At 35.2% G+C, this 21,160-nt stretch overlaps 1 protein-coding gene across 4 annotated transcripts in view; it reads right to left on the reverse strand.

Moving 5' to 3' along the window:
- Positions 1–526: 526 nt before the first annotated feature.
- PCDH10 (protocadherin 10) overlaps positions 527–21,160 on the reverse strand; it is a 37,428-nt gene continuing 16,794 nt past the window's right edge. The window contains exons 5-7 of one of the 4 annotated variants that reach the window (XM_053976066.1): positions 9,742–9,837; positions 7,655–7,729; positions 527–5,352 (exon numbers count right to left, since the gene is read on the reverse strand). In XM_053976066.1, coding sequence (XP_053832041.1) covers positions 7,695–7,729; positions 9,742–9,837 — 131 coding nt within the window. In that variant the 3' untranslated portion in view covers positions 527–5,352; positions 7,655–7,694. The remainder of the gene's footprint in view (positions 5,353–7,654; positions 7,730–9,741; positions 9,838–21,160) is intronic. The other 3 variants (XM_053976068.1, XM_053976067.1, XM_053976069.1) reach the window with 3 other exon arrangements.

The raw sequence follows: 21,160 nt of genomic DNA on the forward strand, positions 1-21,160 counted from the left end.
CTAAAACTTAAGGTTGGTTTGGTTACATTCCCTTTATCACGTAGTGGTAAGACTTTGTCATACAATACATTGCTCTCCAGGGTTAGTGCAAATCAAAGATGAGTTACCCAAAATATGATTCTAAGTTGAGCATCAGATGAACTTTAAACTTTGAAGTGCATGTATTTGAAAGCATTCTCTTTGCTTAAATGTTTAACTATTTTTCCATAATATATGATATAGATCAGTATTTCAGTATGTATTCAGCTATTTGTCTAAGTCTCTCTTCTGCAGGAATGGTAAACATTATCTCAATCCTGCTTGCAATTTCTGCTATCTTCTGCTTGCCTAAAGTGGTTACCATCCAGAGGACACTTTAATCAGTGCTGACACAGTGAACAAGAAAGCTTTAGCACAGCATCTTTCATCTTGACTCAGCAAGATTTCCAGCAGTTGCATTTATACAGTTTTTTGACAGGATTCTTCCTAAGTGAAGTGTTTGCCTTCTGGAGAGCTACACCCACAGAGATTTCATTTTTCTTGATGACTGTCAATATCATGAACTTTATTAACAAATTCAAATTCAAAAACAATTTCAGTTCAAGAAATCTGTCCAAGTTAGTTCTTGCTTATTTCTTACACATGAGGATATCTACAAAAACACAGATGCTCAACAATGGGTTGTAATGTCTGTGTATATTTGTTTATATATATATATATGTATCCATTTCTTAGAGACAAAATAAAATAAAGGAAGTCTTTAAGAAGAATTTGATCTATGATTGTAGGGATCAGTGCAAAGGATTTGACTCACAGTTTCAGAATTTGTCATAGCACAGTATTATAATAAAGTCCTACTGGCTGTCTTTTACGTTACTGCAAACAGAATAGAATAAACAACTTTCTACCCTTTATAGACATATGATGCCGATTTTTTGCAATCAAATTGCAATAATTAAATGTATATCAAAGATGCTTATTTTGGCCCCTACACCTTTGTATAGGTTTTAATTCACAAGTCCAAATGCCATAAAACTCAAGACTAGAACATGAAACAGTGGCAGGATATGATCAGCTTTCTCCAGGTAAGACATACAAATATTTAACAGCTTTCCAAAATTGCAATTGCAATTTATCAGCCTAGGAAGACTATCTATTTATCCACCCTTTACCCTGAGGAATGATAGTACTTTAAAAAAGAATGAAAATGAAAAAGAAAACCCTTCTATAAGCAGGTAACATTTTGGAAAAAAAAAAAAAAAAAGAGTTGCGTGCTTGATTGTGGGTGTAAACATGAAGAAGGGGCTGAATTTAATTCTTGAATGCAAAACTCCATTCTACACTAAGGAACAAGTCTAGTTTTGTATTACCCTAACATGTGTTTCTACCCTTTTGTTTACATTTATTGGTAAGAGCTGTAAGAAAAAATCCCATGGCAACTTCCCAGAATTTGAACTATAGTTACACACACACACACATATCTCCCCCACAGCTATATAGAGGCTATAATGCAGGAATCTTTACAAATGCATTTATCTGTGTATTTTCATTTCACTTAATTTTGCAACAACACTAATTACTACACCTTGTTCCAGTAATTTAAGAATATGTTCAAATGTTTTAGTATTTCTAAGTTTTGGAAGAAACTAAAGTCTGATTTTTAAGAATTTTAATAGGCAAGCTGCTTAGAAAACTATTGCTACATATCTAAATCAGAAATGTAAAACAAAAAAAAGAAAAAGATTCACAGAACTGATTTCATACTGTTATCTTTTATAAGACCCTGTCTTCTCTGCTTGAACTCTCATTTACTCCAAAGACAGTTACTCTCACAGGCAGCTTGTTCTATTATGCTCATAAATGGTAAATTGAAACATTAAATATTGCTTCAAATAACTAATTGAAGGATAGAACATTCTTATCCCTACAGCTGTGCACGGATTAACTCCTCCAAAGCTCAGCATGCCCCAGTAGGAACATTACAGAACAACAGGACTGAGAGCCTTCTCTGTGCTTTTTCTCTGAGGCAAGTTTAAGTACACTTATATAATCCCTTACAGGTATTTTTTTGCACTGTCCTTGAAAACCTACAATGAAGGAGATTCCAAAACCTTCCTCATCTCAGTTTTATGGGCATCAATCTTTCCCCTTAATATCCAACCTAAACATTTCCTGATTACTTTCAGTTCACTGTTGGGTCCAACAGGCAGATGAGAGTCCTTCAATATTTGCATCACCTCTGCTCAGAGGAAGAGGCACACACACAAGCTGAGGTCTGAAGGCATTTACAGACCTGTCCCTGCAACCAGCAGCACGACGGAATACATGGGAGATGCTGAACAAGGCAATTTCAAAGGGAGGTGGCCAGCTGCCCACTAAAACAAAAGAAACGGGACAAATTGAGCCTTGGCACTGCCCAGTTTGCCCTGCTCTTGGGAGAGCAGCTATGTGCTGGGTTTTAATGTGTCCCAAGGCTTGTGCCAGCAAATGTTAGGGCACCAAAACTCACACTGAGCAAGGGAAATCAGCAAAAGCTACAGCATCATCTTGAGAGCTCAGGCTGTAGTACTTCAGTTCTTCCTTTTCCTTGTCGCTTCTGCATCCTATCATAACTCCCTCTAGGACTCTCCAGAGAACTCAGAAGGATTTTTGTGTATATACAGACCAATGCCAATGATATGTAACATTTAATAAAAATAAAAAAAGATTAATAAATCTGTATGTATATCATACTTGATGGGAAGAGTTCAGTTTTGGAAATTAATGACAGGACATGATATGGTTAATAATTTTTTCAGAAAAAAAAATGGCATGCAAAATGTGACAAGAGTTCCATTAAATAGAAACACTTTGGCTGCCCATGAAATAGAAAGTAAAACCATTTCCTTTTCCTCCCAAATACAAAAAAAAACTACCATAAATTACAATATATGTCTGTATTAAAAACTTACTTAGAAACAGGTTTCAGAATGGCAAGGACTTTCTTGCTTTAAAAGCAGAAACAAGAATCTAACAATCTCCTTTAAATGAAATATTTGTCACAAATTCCATTTCTTTTCTTCATAAAATAAATGAAGCCTGTAGGCAACAAAACGGTCTGCTACCTAGAGCAGGAGGAACATTTCACTGTTGTATTTGCTTAAATCAATAGCTATTGAAGTTGTTTGGGGGATTTTTGAATTAGGTTTTGTATATCACACATTTTTAAAAGGACCTCATGAAACAATTTGTCGTTATACAAATGTGCTGGATGTGCACATTAAAGTGTTTAATGAGCATATAATTTTGTTTGGAATATTAAATTAACAACAGCAGGGCCCTGTCCACTAGTTCTACAAAGAACTTGTGGAATTTGATCAGGAATGCTGGATTCCCTGTGTACATTTGAATCCGCAGCAAGATGGTTTTCATACAGATGATTTATATACTCCTATCTAACAGAAACTGCCATTACAGAGAACAAAAAAACCCAGAACCAACAAACAAAAATAAGAAACCCAAATTCTACTATGACATAGCAGTGACCTCTCACACATTCATCCCACGACAGCATTGGTGGGGACCACAGAATTCCTATATAATGGCATGATCCAAATCCCACTGCAATCAACTGAACTTTTTCTCTTGTTTTACTTAATATTGAATCATCAGTAGGAACTGGTCTGAATTTAGCTAGGCATTGGCTGACAACAAGGTGTACTCTCATTTGCTTTCATTATTTGATGTATTAAGGTACAGTGGGGGGAAAAAAATCACAACACAAAAAAAAAAAAAGAAAAAATTTTACTAGATTTTTACATTTAGTAAATGGTACTTAAACTCCATGGACATGAAAGTAGTTTTAAACTTTACCTTTGAAATTTTACTTTTTTCAATATTTCATAGAAAAGAAACGCTCTAAGATACTGTTTCAGACCACAGAATTATTACAGAACATAAAGATTATATGCAAGGGCTTAATCCTTTTCCCAACAAAGATGGTGGCCAACACCATTTTAACTCCAATGGGACAGGGGTCAGCTGAGAATGTGCCATGTTCCTAATTGGAAATCTCCTTTGTAATAAAAGAGTCTGGCATATACTTTGCCTTTGTAATTTGAATTCTATCAACAACTATTCCTAGCCACAAGAGAAATATTTTTAGGCAATATATTTGTATAGTTTCACAAAACTATGTTAAAGAGAGATGTGTGGGTGTTTGTGTGTGTGTGTATGTATTTATGTATGTATGTATACATATTTATGAGCTTGGGATGATTTTCTTAAAATACTTAACTTCACTTACATTATATCTTACATTGCAAAATGTACAGACACCCAGTGTTCTTTTTAACAACATATACAGGTGAATTTATAGAGCCTTATAAAAGATTTTGTGATTCCAAATTAAAAACCATAGAAACATAATCAAAATAATGGAGAGTGGTTTATACCTCTGATAGTACATAGCGCTCATTCGGGTCATATTGACAGCTGCATCTTTGGCATTGAAAATTCCTTACAACTTTTTAGACAAAATGTTGTTGCTTACAGCTTTTTTTTTTTTAAACAAGAAAAACAGGATTGACCAAAATACCAATTTTGGGGAAGTACTATTAAAGGTTTATTTTATTTTTGTTTTTAGCAAGGATAGTTTAGGAACCCTGAATTATCTTCTCGCTTTAGTGTATGGTGTAGACTGTATGAATCCATTTAAAAATCAACTAAGTTGTACCACGTTTTTCGGAAAATTATATATAATATAATATATATATATTTTATATTTATTTAGAAGCTTTGAAATAGTACAGTAAACACTTTGCAACACGGTGTATAAACTACAGAAATGTCTTTGATAATTTTGTGGGTCTTCAGATTAACAACATTTTTACGACCCACAGGTGAAAAGAACATGATCACAATCTCTCTTGTAAAGTTGGAATAGTTTGGGGAACACTTGATCACACAAAAATAATATAAAACAGTCAAGTTTAAAACAGTGATATTGCATTTATAATGCACATCTCTTTTATCTGTACGATTGGCTTTTTGTGGTGAATATAAACATCTAAAGGGCTCAGTGACATTTTGGAGAGAGAAAGATATATAGTGCTGTAAACAGGCACACACTGATCAGAGAGGCAAGATCAGTTGCCTCTGAAGTTTCTACAGTTCTACACATTTCAACTCATTTCTCAGGCCTGCTGAGAGCAATTAGGTCCTATTGTTGGCCAGGATGTCTCCAACAGCACACAAATCCTTCAGTTACACAGAACTGGATGGCCAAGATAATGAAGTTGAAAGCTGATGCTTTTTGTTGGTCGACTTTCTTTTGTGCAAATCATGCTGCTTCAGGTAAGTCCTGTAGAAGTGACTAGCATATCCTTTTCCGTGCTGCAGGAAAGAAAGAAAGACACTTCTGAGAGGAACAAAAATAAAAAAAATCAGTCTCCAACAGTTCTTAGGTTTAGGATTTCTTAGGGTGTAGAGACACAATCAAAACTTGTCACAAACTGATGCTGGAAATTCTTATTATAGCAAACAGTTTAATGTTGATTCACTTTCCAGAGAAAGCCTCTTTTTGAGGCTTGATAGCCTGAATACCAAATTTCATAGGCTGTTTTAATATTCTGTCTAACATGTCATGGTAAATATTCCAATGCGCCTGTACAGAACCAGTATAAGGCTAAGGCAAATATTCAGACTTACTGGTGAAATATTACTGAAATTTCACGGGCTAATTTTTTCCTAGTTCAGCTTGTTTTTTGAAGCAAGATCTAGAATTCCCCCTAAAATTCAGAAGCTGATTTTCCTTCTCTTTCAAAGTGAACCATTATCCTCATCACTAAATGACCCTTCAGTCTGGTTTGACAGATGAAAAAAAAAAAAAAAAACGGTGCATTAGTGCTACAATTCAAATTTCAGCATTTACTGTCAGGCTGAAAATTAACTCATGTTACACAGATGAAGAAGGTCAATGCGTTAGCAAAGCCATATCCTAATCCACCAGCTGCAGTAGCTGTATTACCTCAAGACTCTGGCTAATTTAACTGTAATTGGGAGCAAAAGTAACAAATTATTTGTACCAGCATTCAGGAAGACCCCAGGTTAAATTCTGATCTCAATCACACATATAACAAGGAACTTACTTGCTCAAGTATTATAATTAGCATCAGCACCATTCTTATCTGGTAAAACTTATCATGATATAATCAGGTGTTACCTTATATCCAAATCAACTTAATCCCTACCTGCAATTCAGTCTGCTTCTCTGCACGGAGTTTTACAAGTGAAACAAAAAAAAGAATCTTAACTTCTGAATGAATCTTTGAATCATGTACAGGTTGATGCTTGCGTGGTGACACATAAACACATCCAGTCTCCATTCCATTTAACATAAATATATACATTAGCCATACTTATTTCCTAGATATATATTCACTAGTAAAGGTATGAAATCTGGGTACTGTGTCACAAGGAAGTTAGATTACTTACAGGAAAATGTTACTGTGGGTGTTGGATGTTTGTCTAATCTAGCCTGTCTATGCTACAGGGTGCACACAGAAAAATGTGAAAAACATTTCTGTATAAGCTATCTGTTCAATATAGAGAAAATTGCCAGATGTGTTGTTAAAAATAAAACATCTAATAGATGAGGCTTTCAATGTTTCAGTTCTGCAGCAAATTAGTAGCAGAATTAGAAAGAATTTTTAAAATCTTCTGCAAGATGTTTATTAAACAATGTTTTTAAAAATAATGAGATCAGAACCTACATGATGTTTTGATGCAGTGCATGATCAGATTAATCCAGTATCTAGATATCTTTTAAAGTATATTTTTTAACATTACGAAAAAAAAATCATTCCAATAATAGTAGTAAAAATAACAAGACTTTTATTTGATCTTTAATTTTTTTTCCCGAAGTTCAGTCATAATTTCAGTTCTCTTGTAAATATTTAGGCATAGTTGTCTAGATTGGTGTCTGCCACTGAGGAACTCATGCTGCACTACAGACACAGTAGGACTTTGCTGGGAGAAAGATAAAAAGGGATGCAGCTGGGGCAATCACTGTTTTACGCAGCACCACTGTCCCACTCCTGTCTGACACAGTGCCTTGGTGGTACTGATGTGGCGTCATCTTCCAGATAATGCAGACACTGAGTTACTGGCTGTGTCTGGCCTTTTGCCATGCAAATTGATGGATTTTGAAATTTTTAATCTCCAGTTAACATGTTTATATTACAAAACAATCAAGCCCTTTTATAGCAATAACTAAATATTATGCATTAAAGTTGCAGAACTACTGCAACTCTCCCCACCTACAAAAATTGTTGTACCAAATCTTAAAATATCCTCTGCCAACACATAAAAAGCATTGGATTTTAAAAGCAACTTTTGTGCTCTGTGTTTGTTTAGCTTTTTTTCTGGTTCTGCACAGAAATTTATGTGCAAGCAGATCTCTCCATGTCTATACCAGTTTCCGTCTTTTTACAGATGGGGAATATAAATCAGAGAGGTTAAATGGAAAGGAGGATGGACTCAACTTAAAAAAGAGAGCAATGAAAGTTCGGACATCTGTTTCCAGTTCTCTGTGTGTGCATGCATGTGTGTTCATAAATAAACTTTTAAATAACAAACACTAAGCCTCTCTGTATCACAATTTCTCCATCTGTAAAATGGGAATAATATTGCTTACCTATCTCCTAGAGGTGCAGGAAGGTTTAAATCACTATTCTTTATAATCCACTTTGAGATCCAGAGATGGCAAGTGCTATAGAAATGGAAGTATCACAGTCAGTGTAAGAGCTGGAACAAGAACACCATAATTTCTGGTGCCTAATATCTCCTCTGAGATAACAGCTCTCTCTTTCATCCCTATTTTATCATCTGTTCCAAACTCTCAAACTAGTACACAGGGAACCTTCAAGTCTGTGTGAATATGAGTAGTCAGAAAAAAAGCTTTAATCACAAGCAGTTCTATAATTCTGATAATGTAACTATACTAATTGTACATATATTCTAATATTATCTGACATGAATAAGATGATTAAAGATTCACAAGCATTACAATTAAAATTCTTAGGGTACAAGATTTGTGCTGTATTGATCCTTCCCGGAACAACAAAGATTTTGAGTGTTACAGTAAGAGTATATAATGCATACAATTTATATGGAATAAAATAAATAAATAAAATAAAATAAAACAAAATGAAGTAATAAAATAAGAACTGGCAAAAATATATTAAGATTCATTTGTTGCTCAATACACCCTAATAAGCCTCCCATCCACAGTGAGCTAATTCTGTGTAGACTGATAAGAGAAGACATGTAAAGACACCAGTGGTAGTTGAACAGAAAAAGAAATTAAAAGCACTAACACAATAAACAGGAAAGAATTCATGGATCAGAAATGAACAGAAAATACTGTAAAGCCCTTGTCTCTTTAATAAATCTTCCTTTCACACAGTTGCAAATCATCCTATTGCATCCAAACTTGATGCTGGATTTTTACTTTATAACTGTGAGTACAGGCAGGAGCATTTCCTCTTATGGAAAAACCTAGAAGGGATTGTCTGTGCTTGAAACACCTTCAAACTCTCTGAATCAAATTTTGCTCCTGCTTAGCAGTGGTAGCTAATCTAAAGCAGACAGAGAAAGGGCTCAGAGCTTCTCTCCACAGCTGGCAACCCAAGCAGCAAAAGAAAACCCATACTATAAACCCATCCTATACCTTTTATAACCATTGTCACTTTCCCTCTGGACTATATTTAAGAGCTCCATAAGCTCCTGTAGCATTACTTCTCCTCTTAACAGAACAACTGCTGAGTCCCCCTAGAAGTGCCAACAGCCTGAAGATCCAAAGGAACTGCTAGATGATAAAATTTCCAAAGAATATAAAATACCAGGCATGCTGTTGCTGTTACAGATATACTCCTGATCCCCCTTCACTTAGGAGAAAGATGACCTAAACCCCTTTCTTTTAAATAAAACAAAAAAAAAAAAAAAACAACAAAAAAAAAACAAACCCAAAAAAAAACACAAAAAAAAAAAACCCCTGCAACAGTAGAACAGGGGTAAAGCCACTGTGTAAACTCTTATCTTGTGTCAGATCTACATTCCATAAGTTCAGACAATATCCAAGCAATATTTGCCCTCACACAGGCTTTCACATACGGGCTTCTGTGCAAGCACTCAACTCACTGTCTTCTCTTGTGGGTCCCCTATACAAACTGCGTGCCTCACCACGCCACCCAGATCAAGCCTTCCCCACAGAGCACAGCAAATGATGAAGGAACACAGGATGCTGTAACTTCCTGCATTTCATTCAGAAACAGCCCAGCTATTCTAGCTTCACTTGCAGTGAGCAATAACTTAAAAAGGAGTGAATTATTTCATATGCATTACGGCAAGGTTGGTTTTAAATCTGCATTGTTAATTTTAACTGTCCTTTATATTTTGATGGTTTGCCTTACAGTCTACATGTTAACTGTAGCATATGAAACATGGCTCTTTCACTAAGTCCCATCAGCTTAACCAGAGCCAGAAAATTATAATTCTGGTGACCAACCAACCAACCAGTCTGCAAGTTCAGCACTTCTGCTCTAACTCTGCCCAAGCAAATAGAGAACAAGACCTAAGAAGTGGTAGAATGTATTCTGTCAGAAATAACCTGGCTGTTCCAGTCAGCTCAGAGTTCTGCAGCTCAGATATCAAGACTATGTTTTCTGGAAAGAGGTCAACAAGTGAATGGGAATGCAGAGTAAACTACCATAGCTCCCTCACCCTTCGTAGTGGTGCATCCAGGTAAAGGGTGAGACACACGGCTGGGGCTGGGGCTGGGGGATGTAGGATGGGGATTACTCTGCTGCCACCCATGTTCTGTGGATAAAAAAGCATTCCAGTCACTGCAAGTGTCAATTCAGTATATTTTGCAATCCATAAAGTCTTTTTGTTTTTCCATTTAAAAGTGATCTATTACTTAAAGAAGTTTGCTAAAGCATTGCTAATAATCTTTTATTACTATTCCATTAATGGCATTATAAAAAGAGAGTGTCTTATCTAGGCCAATAAACTTTGATACACAAATATAAAAATAGCATTTTATTCATATATCTTTTCCTCATGAATTAGTTTAAGGGGAACTCTTTTCCTTTTCTTTCAAGGTTTAGTGCTTTATTCTTCAAATCTATATATTCTGTAGAGAACTCTTGGATAAAACACCTTGCATTCCAGATGCCCATGTTTAATTTTACACAATTAATGGGGTTTTTTAACTCTGCATTATATCAAATAGTTTGGGGGGGGGGGCAAGGAAGATGGAACATACTTTTGCACTTGAAAATATAGTTAAATAATGAAATAAGATCAAATCTCCCTAATGCCAGTGAGTCTGCTGGCTTTGGTGATCCCTGTGTGCTTTAGGAGTGTGTCAGAAGGGTCCTGAAGGACACTAAAGGTGTTAGGTGACAATGAAACCACGTTCTGCCTGTCGGATGCTGGAATGTGACAAGACAGGCAAGGCAGGAGAAGCTCCTGCACGTGAACCTGTCAGTTGCCCCAGCGTAGAATTTTCCCCTAATAAGAATATGGCACTCAGTATGGCTGAAATGTTCCTTCTGGCATCTGCAAAATCCAAGATATAAATATTGTTTCTAAAATAAACCGACAGCATTTGGAGTGATGGGTACAATTACCCAGATTTCATGTGAAACAAGAAAACCAATTGTGAGCACTGGGTCTTCAGGCTGTGAATAAATTAGAGTAGGCCAAAATGCAAAAGTTTTTATTCCTGCACAGAAAGTTTTCTGGAAACTTGATTTTAGCTAAATAAAAAATCTCCACAGGCCATTAAAACCTTTCCTTCATTTGAGAGTATATATTTACTTCAGGAACAAATATGATTATGTAAAAAAACCCTGTTTCTTTGTTTAAAGAAAACTATGTAACCATGCATATTGTGCTTTTCTTTCTCCTTTCATTGAGTGCATACACTTCCATGTCTATATTCATTTAAATCAGTTCAAGAAAGGATTCTCAACCATGCCAAAATTTGACAGTGCTGGATACTGCACTGACCACAATGCATTAAACCTGACAAGTACTGCTACCTACGCCAGGAAAAGGGGGTGGAAGGTTTATCCTTTGCACTTAAGCACAGAACTGCCACTTTTCAAATTTGAACATCATGTTCTAGACCAAGAACAGATTATCATTATTTTTAGAAAAACATTTTTGACCAAATTGCTGATTTACACATATTGTCACTTATTTTAGCTTTGATAGCTTTGAGATTGGAAAGTACATACTTAGAGGGTATTTAGATATTTTCAATGCTTGAAACATGCAACTATTTTGATATGGCAAGTGAGATGACTGATACAAATGCTGACACACATGACAGCCACTGAAATAATGTTTCTCTGGTGCTACTGGGCGCTCTGAGATTTATTTGCTACCTGGACTTCGCTAATCCTCTGGAAAAGAAAAAAAAAAAAAAAAGAAGGAAAAAAAAAGAAAAAAAAAAAGCTTTTCTGTTCTTAAGAACAATTACTCAATTCCCAGTTCATTTAAGCAGTGACCTTAATCAACATGTGCTTTACATCAAGCACGTGACTAAGAAGGATTGACTTTTGAATCAAGCCCTGGATTTTGTCATCAATGTTCTGTTGCACACAAGATACTTTCATGTGCATTTGATTTTCTGTTCTAAATGCAGAGAATTTTTCTTTTCCACCCCCAGCAAAAGCCAGTGGCATAGTAGATGTCAGATTTGATTTATCTCTGGTTCTGATTATTTACTACTGAAACAATGCTTTTTAGTTACTACAACTCAGCAGAGAAAAGTACTAAGCTGTATTCTATAATGTACTATAAAAACAAAAAAGACCATTTTTTCCACAAGATACAAGTGAGAATAAAGCTTCTTTGTCTTTCTGTACTATTATAACCACATTATCTACCTGAAAAGACTAAAGATAATACATGACATCACCATTAAAGTCAGAGAACCACAGAATATTTAAATTTGCAAGAGTTCTTATAAATATGTACTGTGTTAAGGCCTATTAAATAACTCCCAAATTACTCCTGATGTATGTCAAACTTACAGCACAGAGCATATTCCCTAAGAATATTTCCAAATTCTTTGTCAACAATTTATTTTAATTGCATACATGTTGTAGTACCAATCCATGTTCTTTGCAACTCAATATAAGCTAATAATTCTGGTATCATGCTTAGTAAAACTCCTATTTGATTCCTTTTGTTAATTTTTTAAATAAAAATTGTTTATGTGTTTGTATGCAACAGTAATTTACTCTCCTCAATCTTTCCTTTTTTCTTGATTTGCTTTTATTCTTTGTTTTTCAAAATTCGCCACTTTTATTGCATTCTTACAAAATCTGCAGTACACATTTCTTTCAGCTGACAAGCCTGAAAATGAACATTTCAGTTTGAAGGTAAACCAATGCAGAACACACTAAAAGCCAGCTACAATGTGACTTAAAATTTTCAGAGCCCGGGGGAGAAGAGGAGGGATATGAACCATTTCTCCTAAATTGCTCATAAGTGCCTCAGTTCCCTATAGATTCCAGGGAAAAGCAGACATGTAGATCACCATTTGGTGGCCTTCAGATGTGTCTAAATTATTCATGCAGGGTTTGGCCTGAAATAATTAAATTTACTTGTTCTAACATGAGGTAACATGCATTACAGCATTACATCAGCATCACACTATGAATTCTTATCCAATTTATCTTTGCCATGATGTTTTTTCCAATGCTCCTCTCTCCTAGCAGGGATTAGCTGGCATTATGACCTGACAAGTATGTTCCCATTCTTTTTCTGAATGTTTTATTCTCTGTTTCTAAAGCGCACTGCTTGTCATGAGCAGCACACACTCTGATTTCAGGGAGACTTTCCCAGTTTACCAAGATAACACACTTAAGGGTATCAAAGGCTTCTCACAAGCCTTTCAAAACTTCTCTTTTTCAAAATCACATGTTGGCTTGTTTCTATCCATAAATGAAGTGTGCCCATCACCATTCTTTGTCACTTAAGACTACCAGAATGGAATGATTTATACCTACATTATTAAAATTCCTCAGCCATAGCAAGCAATCTATGTGGGCCACAGCATATGAACATATTCAATCTGCTTTCAGGAATGGTGCCTGGCACCGTGTCCCAGACTTTTTAGGGAAAAAAGCTACTTGACACAGGCTAAAGGCAGGCCAGAGAGTGTGAGAGTACAGACCATGACATTCCAGTGGTGGAAAGGATCCTGTTTAATTCATCGGAGTAGCCATAAAGGAGCGTGGAAGTACAAAGCACTCAGTCCTTTATCTCAAGTGGAGCAGAAAAAAAGTTATTGCTGCATCTCATTTGTGAGGTAGAACTTCTTTAGATCTGAGTTCCTATCAATACGCACAGCTGTGTGCAGCTCTATTCAATTGTCATCTAAACTCCAATTGAGCAGAGATGGATGTTAAATTAAAACCCAAACAGTCAACTAAAAAAGTCACAAAGTGACAGAATTTTACTCTGACAAAAGATGAATTCACACTATCAGCATCTATAAAATTCCTTATGAATAAAGAAAGGTTGTGTTCAAGCAGTTTCATAATGGATCTTTTTCCAGGGCTGAATGCAGCTGTGATGCTGAAGGTGAAAAAGATAAAGTCAGAAGACTCAGCTCACTTGCAAAACCAAGAGTCTGTCATCCCTGTACTTCTTTGGGAGGATCTACTCTGCATCCTTTATTTTTCCTTTCTAAGCCACGCTAGTTCTGATGACCTTTGAAAATGTCATGTAGAATAACAGCCTTTACACATATGAAATAGGTTCATGTGTATGCAAAAAATGCAGATTTACTCTTGCAACTCATACAAGCATGTGATTTTCAGGCAGAATCTAGGAATGGAACCAAGTTCTGAAAATTTGCTTCTCCATGTCCACTGTATCTTCTTCAACCAATAAAGACCATTATCTTAACAAAGAAAGAAATCAAATTACCTCAGAAGAGTTTGGATTTTCAGTGAATCCACATCATATTTAGTTCTTCCAACAGGTATTGAAGGTAGGTATTAGGTATTAAAGTTAAAAATAATATTCTTATTGTATCTCCTACTTCCTCTCCAAAAAGGTACCCAATACCTAATTTTTCACTTTTCTGACCTCAGCATACTACGTTTCTAAAACAAATATATTCACAGCTACTTCCCAGCAGCAGTCATCAGACTACTAGCATGGAAATGTGGATTCTCAGTGGTTAATGCACAAATAAAGCTGTTTACAGGCTTTGCCAGACAAACAGCAACACCGATCCCTACAGCGTGCTTGTCCAAACGTGATAAACAGATGCACTTCTCTATCTCACTGCTTATTTGTTGCATTTTTAAATGGTTTTCCCTATTTTTCCCACTTAGGTCAAGGTAAGAAAATATAAGAAAAAGGAAAGGAAACCCTCTAAAAATTAAAGCAGTGGAAATGACCATGGAAAATCACAGTTATTGTGTACAGCAAAAGACCCAAAGCAAGTATAATTGCCTCTGCTCTGCAGGCCAAGGAGTTCCTTGGGCAGAGTCATGCAGAGAGGAAAAGATTTGCTGCACATGGACCCAGGATCAGGCACACATTCAATCCTCCAGCTCCTGACTGTCACACCAAGGAGGTTTTGTACATTGAGAAACAGCATTTATTTATAATGAATAGAATTTTGCCTATCAAAAATAACTTCAGTGCCTTTGGAAATTTTAACTGCAAACACCTCCATGCTTCCCAGAGGGACTCATATCCATAAGTGGCTAAATGACTTTTGTCAGAGGATTTAAGTTGATGGGACAAGAGGCATTTTGGAATTTTAAACCAGCATAGCATACTAATCTTAAAAATTACTCTAAAGTTTCAAGCAATCTTTCTGCTAGGTGTTTCAGTCTTCTTCATACTCTCCTGGTAAGAACACAGAAAATGGTGTCTCATAATTTAAAAAGAAAAATCTCCACAGATGGTATATGCACAGCACACATAAGCACTGCCAAAATTGACCTAAATGAATAAATATAGCAGCAGTCTGAGATAGCTAAGATACACGAGACTTCTATGCATTCCAGTCAGAACTGGCAGATACAGATTTTACAGCCATTAGAGGAAAAATAGCAGTTGAAATTCTGTATTTTTAAGACTAATTAAAAGTATAATTTTCTTTCAAATAAAACTCACTATTTTTTTTTTTAACTTTTTCAATTATTTTCCTGCACGGTAGCTGGAAAGAGCTCTAGAGTTCTCTAAGATAAAAGATATTATGTAAATTCAAAGACGGGCACAATTTTTAATCAGTATTTTGTACAGAGCTGGGTACTGTTTTTTCCAAGACCACAGTTAACACAAACAGATTGAGCAAATATTATTTAATAACTATCACCTGTGCTTTAAAATAAGAACACATATTTCACTTTCTTATATTCATTATTTCCACAAAAATTGATTAAAATAATGTAATTTATAGGCTTTATTGGGCTACCAGCCAAGTTACCTTTGCTTATTTATATATTCCTTTCTAATCTGGCATTCTGAACTATCCATTTCCTTTCTATTGCTGCAATAATGCTCTGTAAGTGTTCTTCCCCTTGAGCAGGAGCTGCAAGAGGAATACATTCCGAAGAAGAATGTAAACCAGTCGTGAATGTAAGATAAAAATACCTTTCAGAAGTTATGCAATAAACAGTGAACAGTTGAATCATCAGAGGTGGTTTACTCAAGATCATAAAGAACCTACTATAATGAGTAAAAGTACATCAGAGTCTTGCTCTCCTTCAATTATATATTAATTAGCATACATATTTAAGTTTTATCTCAGGTGTAGGAGGTTTCTCGTAAGATTTATTTACCTAACAGTGATGAGGTATCTGAAGTGGCAAACTTGAGATATGAGGAAATAAATCTCAGCATTTCAAATACAGCAAATATGGGGATGCTCTACTAGACTTTTTAGAAAATAACAAATTTCCCATTAGGTTTCTTAGCATTATTACATGGTGGCCTTTCAACTCATCCTCTGTTTCTGCTGAGCAATTTTGCACGTGCAAAGCCATTCTCATCTGTGCAGAAATCAGAGCTGTGGCCTGTCCCAGGGATAAACCCCAGAATATAAGTCAGGATCTTCACTGTGGCAGGATATGCAGGATATCCACATAGTTTCAACTCTCTTTTTGACCACAAAACTGTACTATTCACAAAGGAACAACTTTTTGACTGTGCACGTATAACTTGTTTATTCATGCCAATAAAAATTTTGTTTCAGTATACCTTTTTTTTAATCCAGCATTATGATGTTTTCTTCTTAGACCAAGAACTGCAATTTGCACATGCAATTTGCTTGAGCTAATTTCTTTGGTTTTACTTCTGTGCCTTTTTACTTCAAGTGGGTTCGAAAATCACAAACTGAATTAAAATCTATTAATGAAGGGATCAGAGAGGTCACAAATTTATAGCTGATCTGTATTAGAAATCATGTAGGATAATTTTAAAAGCAAAAATGCAGGCAGGCCTCATTTTTTAAAATTAATCAAGTGTCCCATTCAAAAAAGCTGTTATTGATGTTTATGTAAATGGAATACTATTATGTCCATCAGAGCTGTGATAAAACTACTCACAGGATTTCCAGAAATGAGATGTAACTAAACAAATAAATAATGAAAGAAAATTCTTCTTCCATTGTATTGACTGTACCAAACTGCAATTTTTTTTTTTTTTTTTGAAAGTTGTTTCAAGACAGTGAAGACTTCTTGCTTAAAACATCTCTTCAAATATTTATGTTAAACATCAGCAGAAAACGTTGTGCTACAAATCCTGGCATACAGAATCAGGCCTTTATGATCCCAACTAGATCAAAATACACAATAAATATTTACATGCACTTTTTTATTCCTTTGAAAAATAATCAAAGGATTATGAGGCACTTCTTATCCTGGTATAAATACACGAACATTTTTCTCCTCTAGGTCATTTATTCTAATATAATTCAGGGATGTGGATAACTATAAGTTAAACTGTGATTTGTGTCAGCTCTGTGGTAGATTATTTTAAATAAATTAATGGTCCAATTCATAAACATTCAACTGTTAAAAGGCTTTTGAAAACTTTTAAATTTCATTTGTAAACTAACTCAAGTTGGATAGATCAAGTTGAGCAGGTGAAAAAAATTTTGTAGAATGAAACCATCAGATTTCACGTGTACTTTTACAGAAACACAGGGACTTGTGCTGGGACCAAATCGTGTTCAGACCTTCCTGGCATCTCTGCTGCAGAGGGAGACAGTGGCACAGGCATGGAATGAGGCCAAAGTTATTTTTAATTTCTTTGGATGACACTAAGAAGTTTCATCCAAATCCTCTGACTCTGCAAGTCCAGAACTATGTGCACCTATCAAAGGGAGTGCTGCTGTTTGGAAACCATGCCATAAAAATCAAAATGTCCAAAGAAAGGGATTCTTTTCCCCTTTACAATTCACCTTGCTTAGACACCAGCCTTTTGGGTAAGAGGCCAGCTTTTTTATCCTCTATGTCCTATCTAACATGATAAAATCCTGATTCATACATAAAATATGTTGATGGTGGTGGCAATACTTTCTATGATAATGACACCTTTTCATCAATGAGATGAAAATGCCTGAGTGTATGAAGAAAATGTTGCAGAGCTAACGAGGGGGCTACTTTAGAACACAATTATTATTCCAGAATGTCTCCCTGTATAAACACTGTTATTTCATGCAGGAAATTGTGCCCTTATGTAGTTTATTTTAACCTACTTTCAAAGGAGATTAAGCATTACTGAAGTAATTTCTTTAGAGCAAAATAAGCACTTCTACATAGAAAGTTCAGGTGTTATGGCAATTTTTGACTGGTTTTGTATATTGAAAAAATCCTAACCTTTTAATAGGAAGAAAATATTTTCTGTCACTAATGTCTGTATGAAACTTCAGGAAAGCTTTAAAGCATTATAAAATTATTGCCCATCTAGAGTGAACCAAAAATTACATTTTAAAAAATGAAAGCTATTTCTTATTAATTATAGACCAAAATACTCCTGAGGTAGATTTAATGGTGCTGTTTCCACTGCTACCATCTCAGGACGTTGTTCAAAGCATTAGAAATAGAGTAGAATCAGACTGATCAGGTATTCATTGTGGTGACAGTCTCTGTTATATATCCTACAGAATATGGTCCCACAGAGTTTGGATCTTGGATAAGGGGTTGCAGTAACTAGAGTAATATTATTTATAAAAATAATGGCTAATATTACCACCATTGAAAGAAAAATTAGCTAGAAATGGTTAGAATTGAAAACATAGGAATTCTTTAACAGCGACATTTTATTTTCCTCACCAGTGTTATTTCACTTATTTTCTCCAGTCAAGTTCAGAACTTCTTTCAAGTTTTATGAATATTCAAGTCATTATGAAACTGTCTGCAGAAATGCAGTGCTCAAACCATGTGGATGAGGAATAAGTAGTAAGTGTTAGTTGCACAGTAAGAAGAATATATAAGTTAGGAGAATCCTGGAGTCACTCTATGAGAAAACTATTTTCAAAAATCCTACAATTTACTGATCCCATCATAACTTCATAATTTTTACTCATATTAATTACATAAAACTTACATAAATAAATATATTCTCCAAAATACATTATTTAAGTACATAAAAATCTACTTACATTTATTTCGTTCAGAATAATACATAGAATATGTATGTTTATGTGGAAATTGGTGTATGAGTAAGTCCAATGGCTTGGACCAGCAAGGTGAAAATTTGATGATGAAAAAAAAACTCTGTCAGGTATGAGATTTTGTATACTTTTCTACATAATAATTTGTAATACAGCTGCTGTTTTCACTTAACCAAGCAATGACCTAAACCTCCAAACACAAAGAACCAAATACCCAAATTCCCGCTACATTATACCTTCATTTTCAATGATGCTGCACAAGTTCAACAGGTTACTGCAATTTATGTCAAATTGGTATCATTTTATCAAATGTGTATGATCTATGTGTATTTCATCAAATGTGTATGGTGTATGATCAAATAAATGTGTATGATCAGTTCATGACCCTGTTGCCCTGCAGTTGTTTCTCTGCCTTGCTGCTCTCTTGCTGTTGAGCCCAGCACACAAAAGCATGCAGTTTACTTCCTCAGTTCTCATGCAGCCTCCTTCACTTCCTATCACAGCTTGCCTACATTAATTAGTACTAAGCTTTTGATATGACTTTTCACAGAGTTATTTTCAGTATTGTTGCTGCTATTCCATGTGTTTCTATGGAATGAATAGACTGTCTAGAGGAACACAGTGACACGATCTGTGTAGGGGTTTTGTAGCACTTTTTTTAGTGTATTTTCAATTCAATTCCTTTTTACAAACTGGTATTTTATTTCCCTCTTGCTGGCTTTGTGCATTGTGGGAAACTTCTCAGGGAGTTATTCCACGGTCTTTTTTTCTCAGGATTAATTCAAACTTCTCATGCTAATATGCATCACCTTCTTGATCTTTTTTAGGGTTCTGCACTGAATGCACACACTGGAGGAATCCCAGAGCAGATGAAAGCTCCACCTAGAGCTACCAGCTAACCTCTAGAGCCATTGCCTAAGGGCACAGCTCCAGGGAATGAGTTCCTCAGCATTCCCAGTGTGCTGATAGGGCTCTGCAGCTTTCCATTCCAGAGCCAGGTACCTGGGAAGCAGACGAGGTTTGCCCACACTTCACTGTGCATCAGGGGTATGTGCACCCAAACCCCTTCATGACATCTGCAGACACTGCCCCCCTTTTCCTGATTGCTGTTAATTAATAGATAATTATTTTTTTTTTAAACTGCATGGATTTCTGCATAAACACTTGGGGGACTCCATTTCTGCTGAAATGTTCCATTTATCCTTATGATTTTTGCCTCTTAGGCACAGAGTCTGGTAATGCTTTGCCCTATGACAACACTTGATTATTTTAGGAGCTTCTTCTACTACACAGAAGCTGTGCTAAAGGGTTTTTTTGATAGTTCAAATACACTCTATTGATTAATTCTCACTTTATCAAAATTCTAATAGATTGACAATCTTGCTGTATTACTTTCCTGGCCAGATGCCAGCTACCTAGTTCCTAAAACATCTAAATTACAAATATATGTCCTATGCTGAGGCTTCTCATTGGTCTCTAATCTGCAATGTTTTCTAGTACATTTTTAAGTGACAAACACAACTCCTGACATTCTTTGGTCACTAGCTCTTGGTATAAGCCAAAAATTAAAGAAACACATAATTCACTTATTCCTTTCTATTTCTTTTAGTCAATTTTTTCAAAAACATCTTCTTCCATTTTTCACACATTTATTTAAAATGGTTAACTGGGAAGGGTGCCTTCCAATATATGCCTACCTATCTCTGTCCCTCCTCAGGTAAATACAAATGCAAAAAAGCAGTTTAGAATCTCTACCACATCCTTGTCCTCACTAACTGCAGCTCAAGAGACTCACCAATTCTCTCCTACCTTACTATACCTGGTATCTTGAAGTTGTCTATATTGTTTGCATGCCTTTGGTTATTTGCTCTAAGGTATCCCTCTTATGTTTACTAATTACTATCCTCAAAGTCACTATCTAGAATTTCTGCTCTTTTCTGATAATTTGGTTTAGAATCTTTTTTTTTTTAAAGACACCTTTAAAATTCAAATCGTTTTTGCATTCTGCAATACACTTTTTATTCTTTGCTACTCATTTTTCATGTGGCCATTTTCAAACATGCTTCAACTTTTTATACAGTGTTCTTGCTTAATATGAGGGTTCTGTTTCACAGAACTTTTTCACATTTCTTTTAAAAAGTCATTCTGCTGACAAACTGATTTTGACATGGCCTTCTGTGTTAAGAAGTTGAATTTAATTTTATTTTTAATTGCAATTACCCAGTGAATCAACTAAGGTTCCTTCCTAAATCAACTTCCTCTTATATACTTTTCTTACCTTATTCATTTAATCATTATTAATAATAAATTACTCATTTCTACAACTAGTGCTCACTTTTTGTTGTTCCTGTTCTTTGCTATACAATTATTATCTAAAATTAAAAAAAAAAAAAAAAAAAAAAAAAAAAAAAAAAAAAAAACCACACCAAATAAGGGAAAATAAACCAGAGACACATTACTCTTGTTTTGTAGAAATTT

The sequence above is a fragment of the Vidua macroura genome, chromosome 4 (genome assembly GCF_024509145.1).
Source record: "Vidua macroura isolate BioBank_ID:100142 chromosome 4, ASM2450914v1, whole genome shotgun sequence".
Classification (NCBI taxonomy): domain Eukaryota; kingdom Metazoa; phylum Chordata; class Aves; order Passeriformes; family Viduidae; genus Vidua; species Vidua macroura.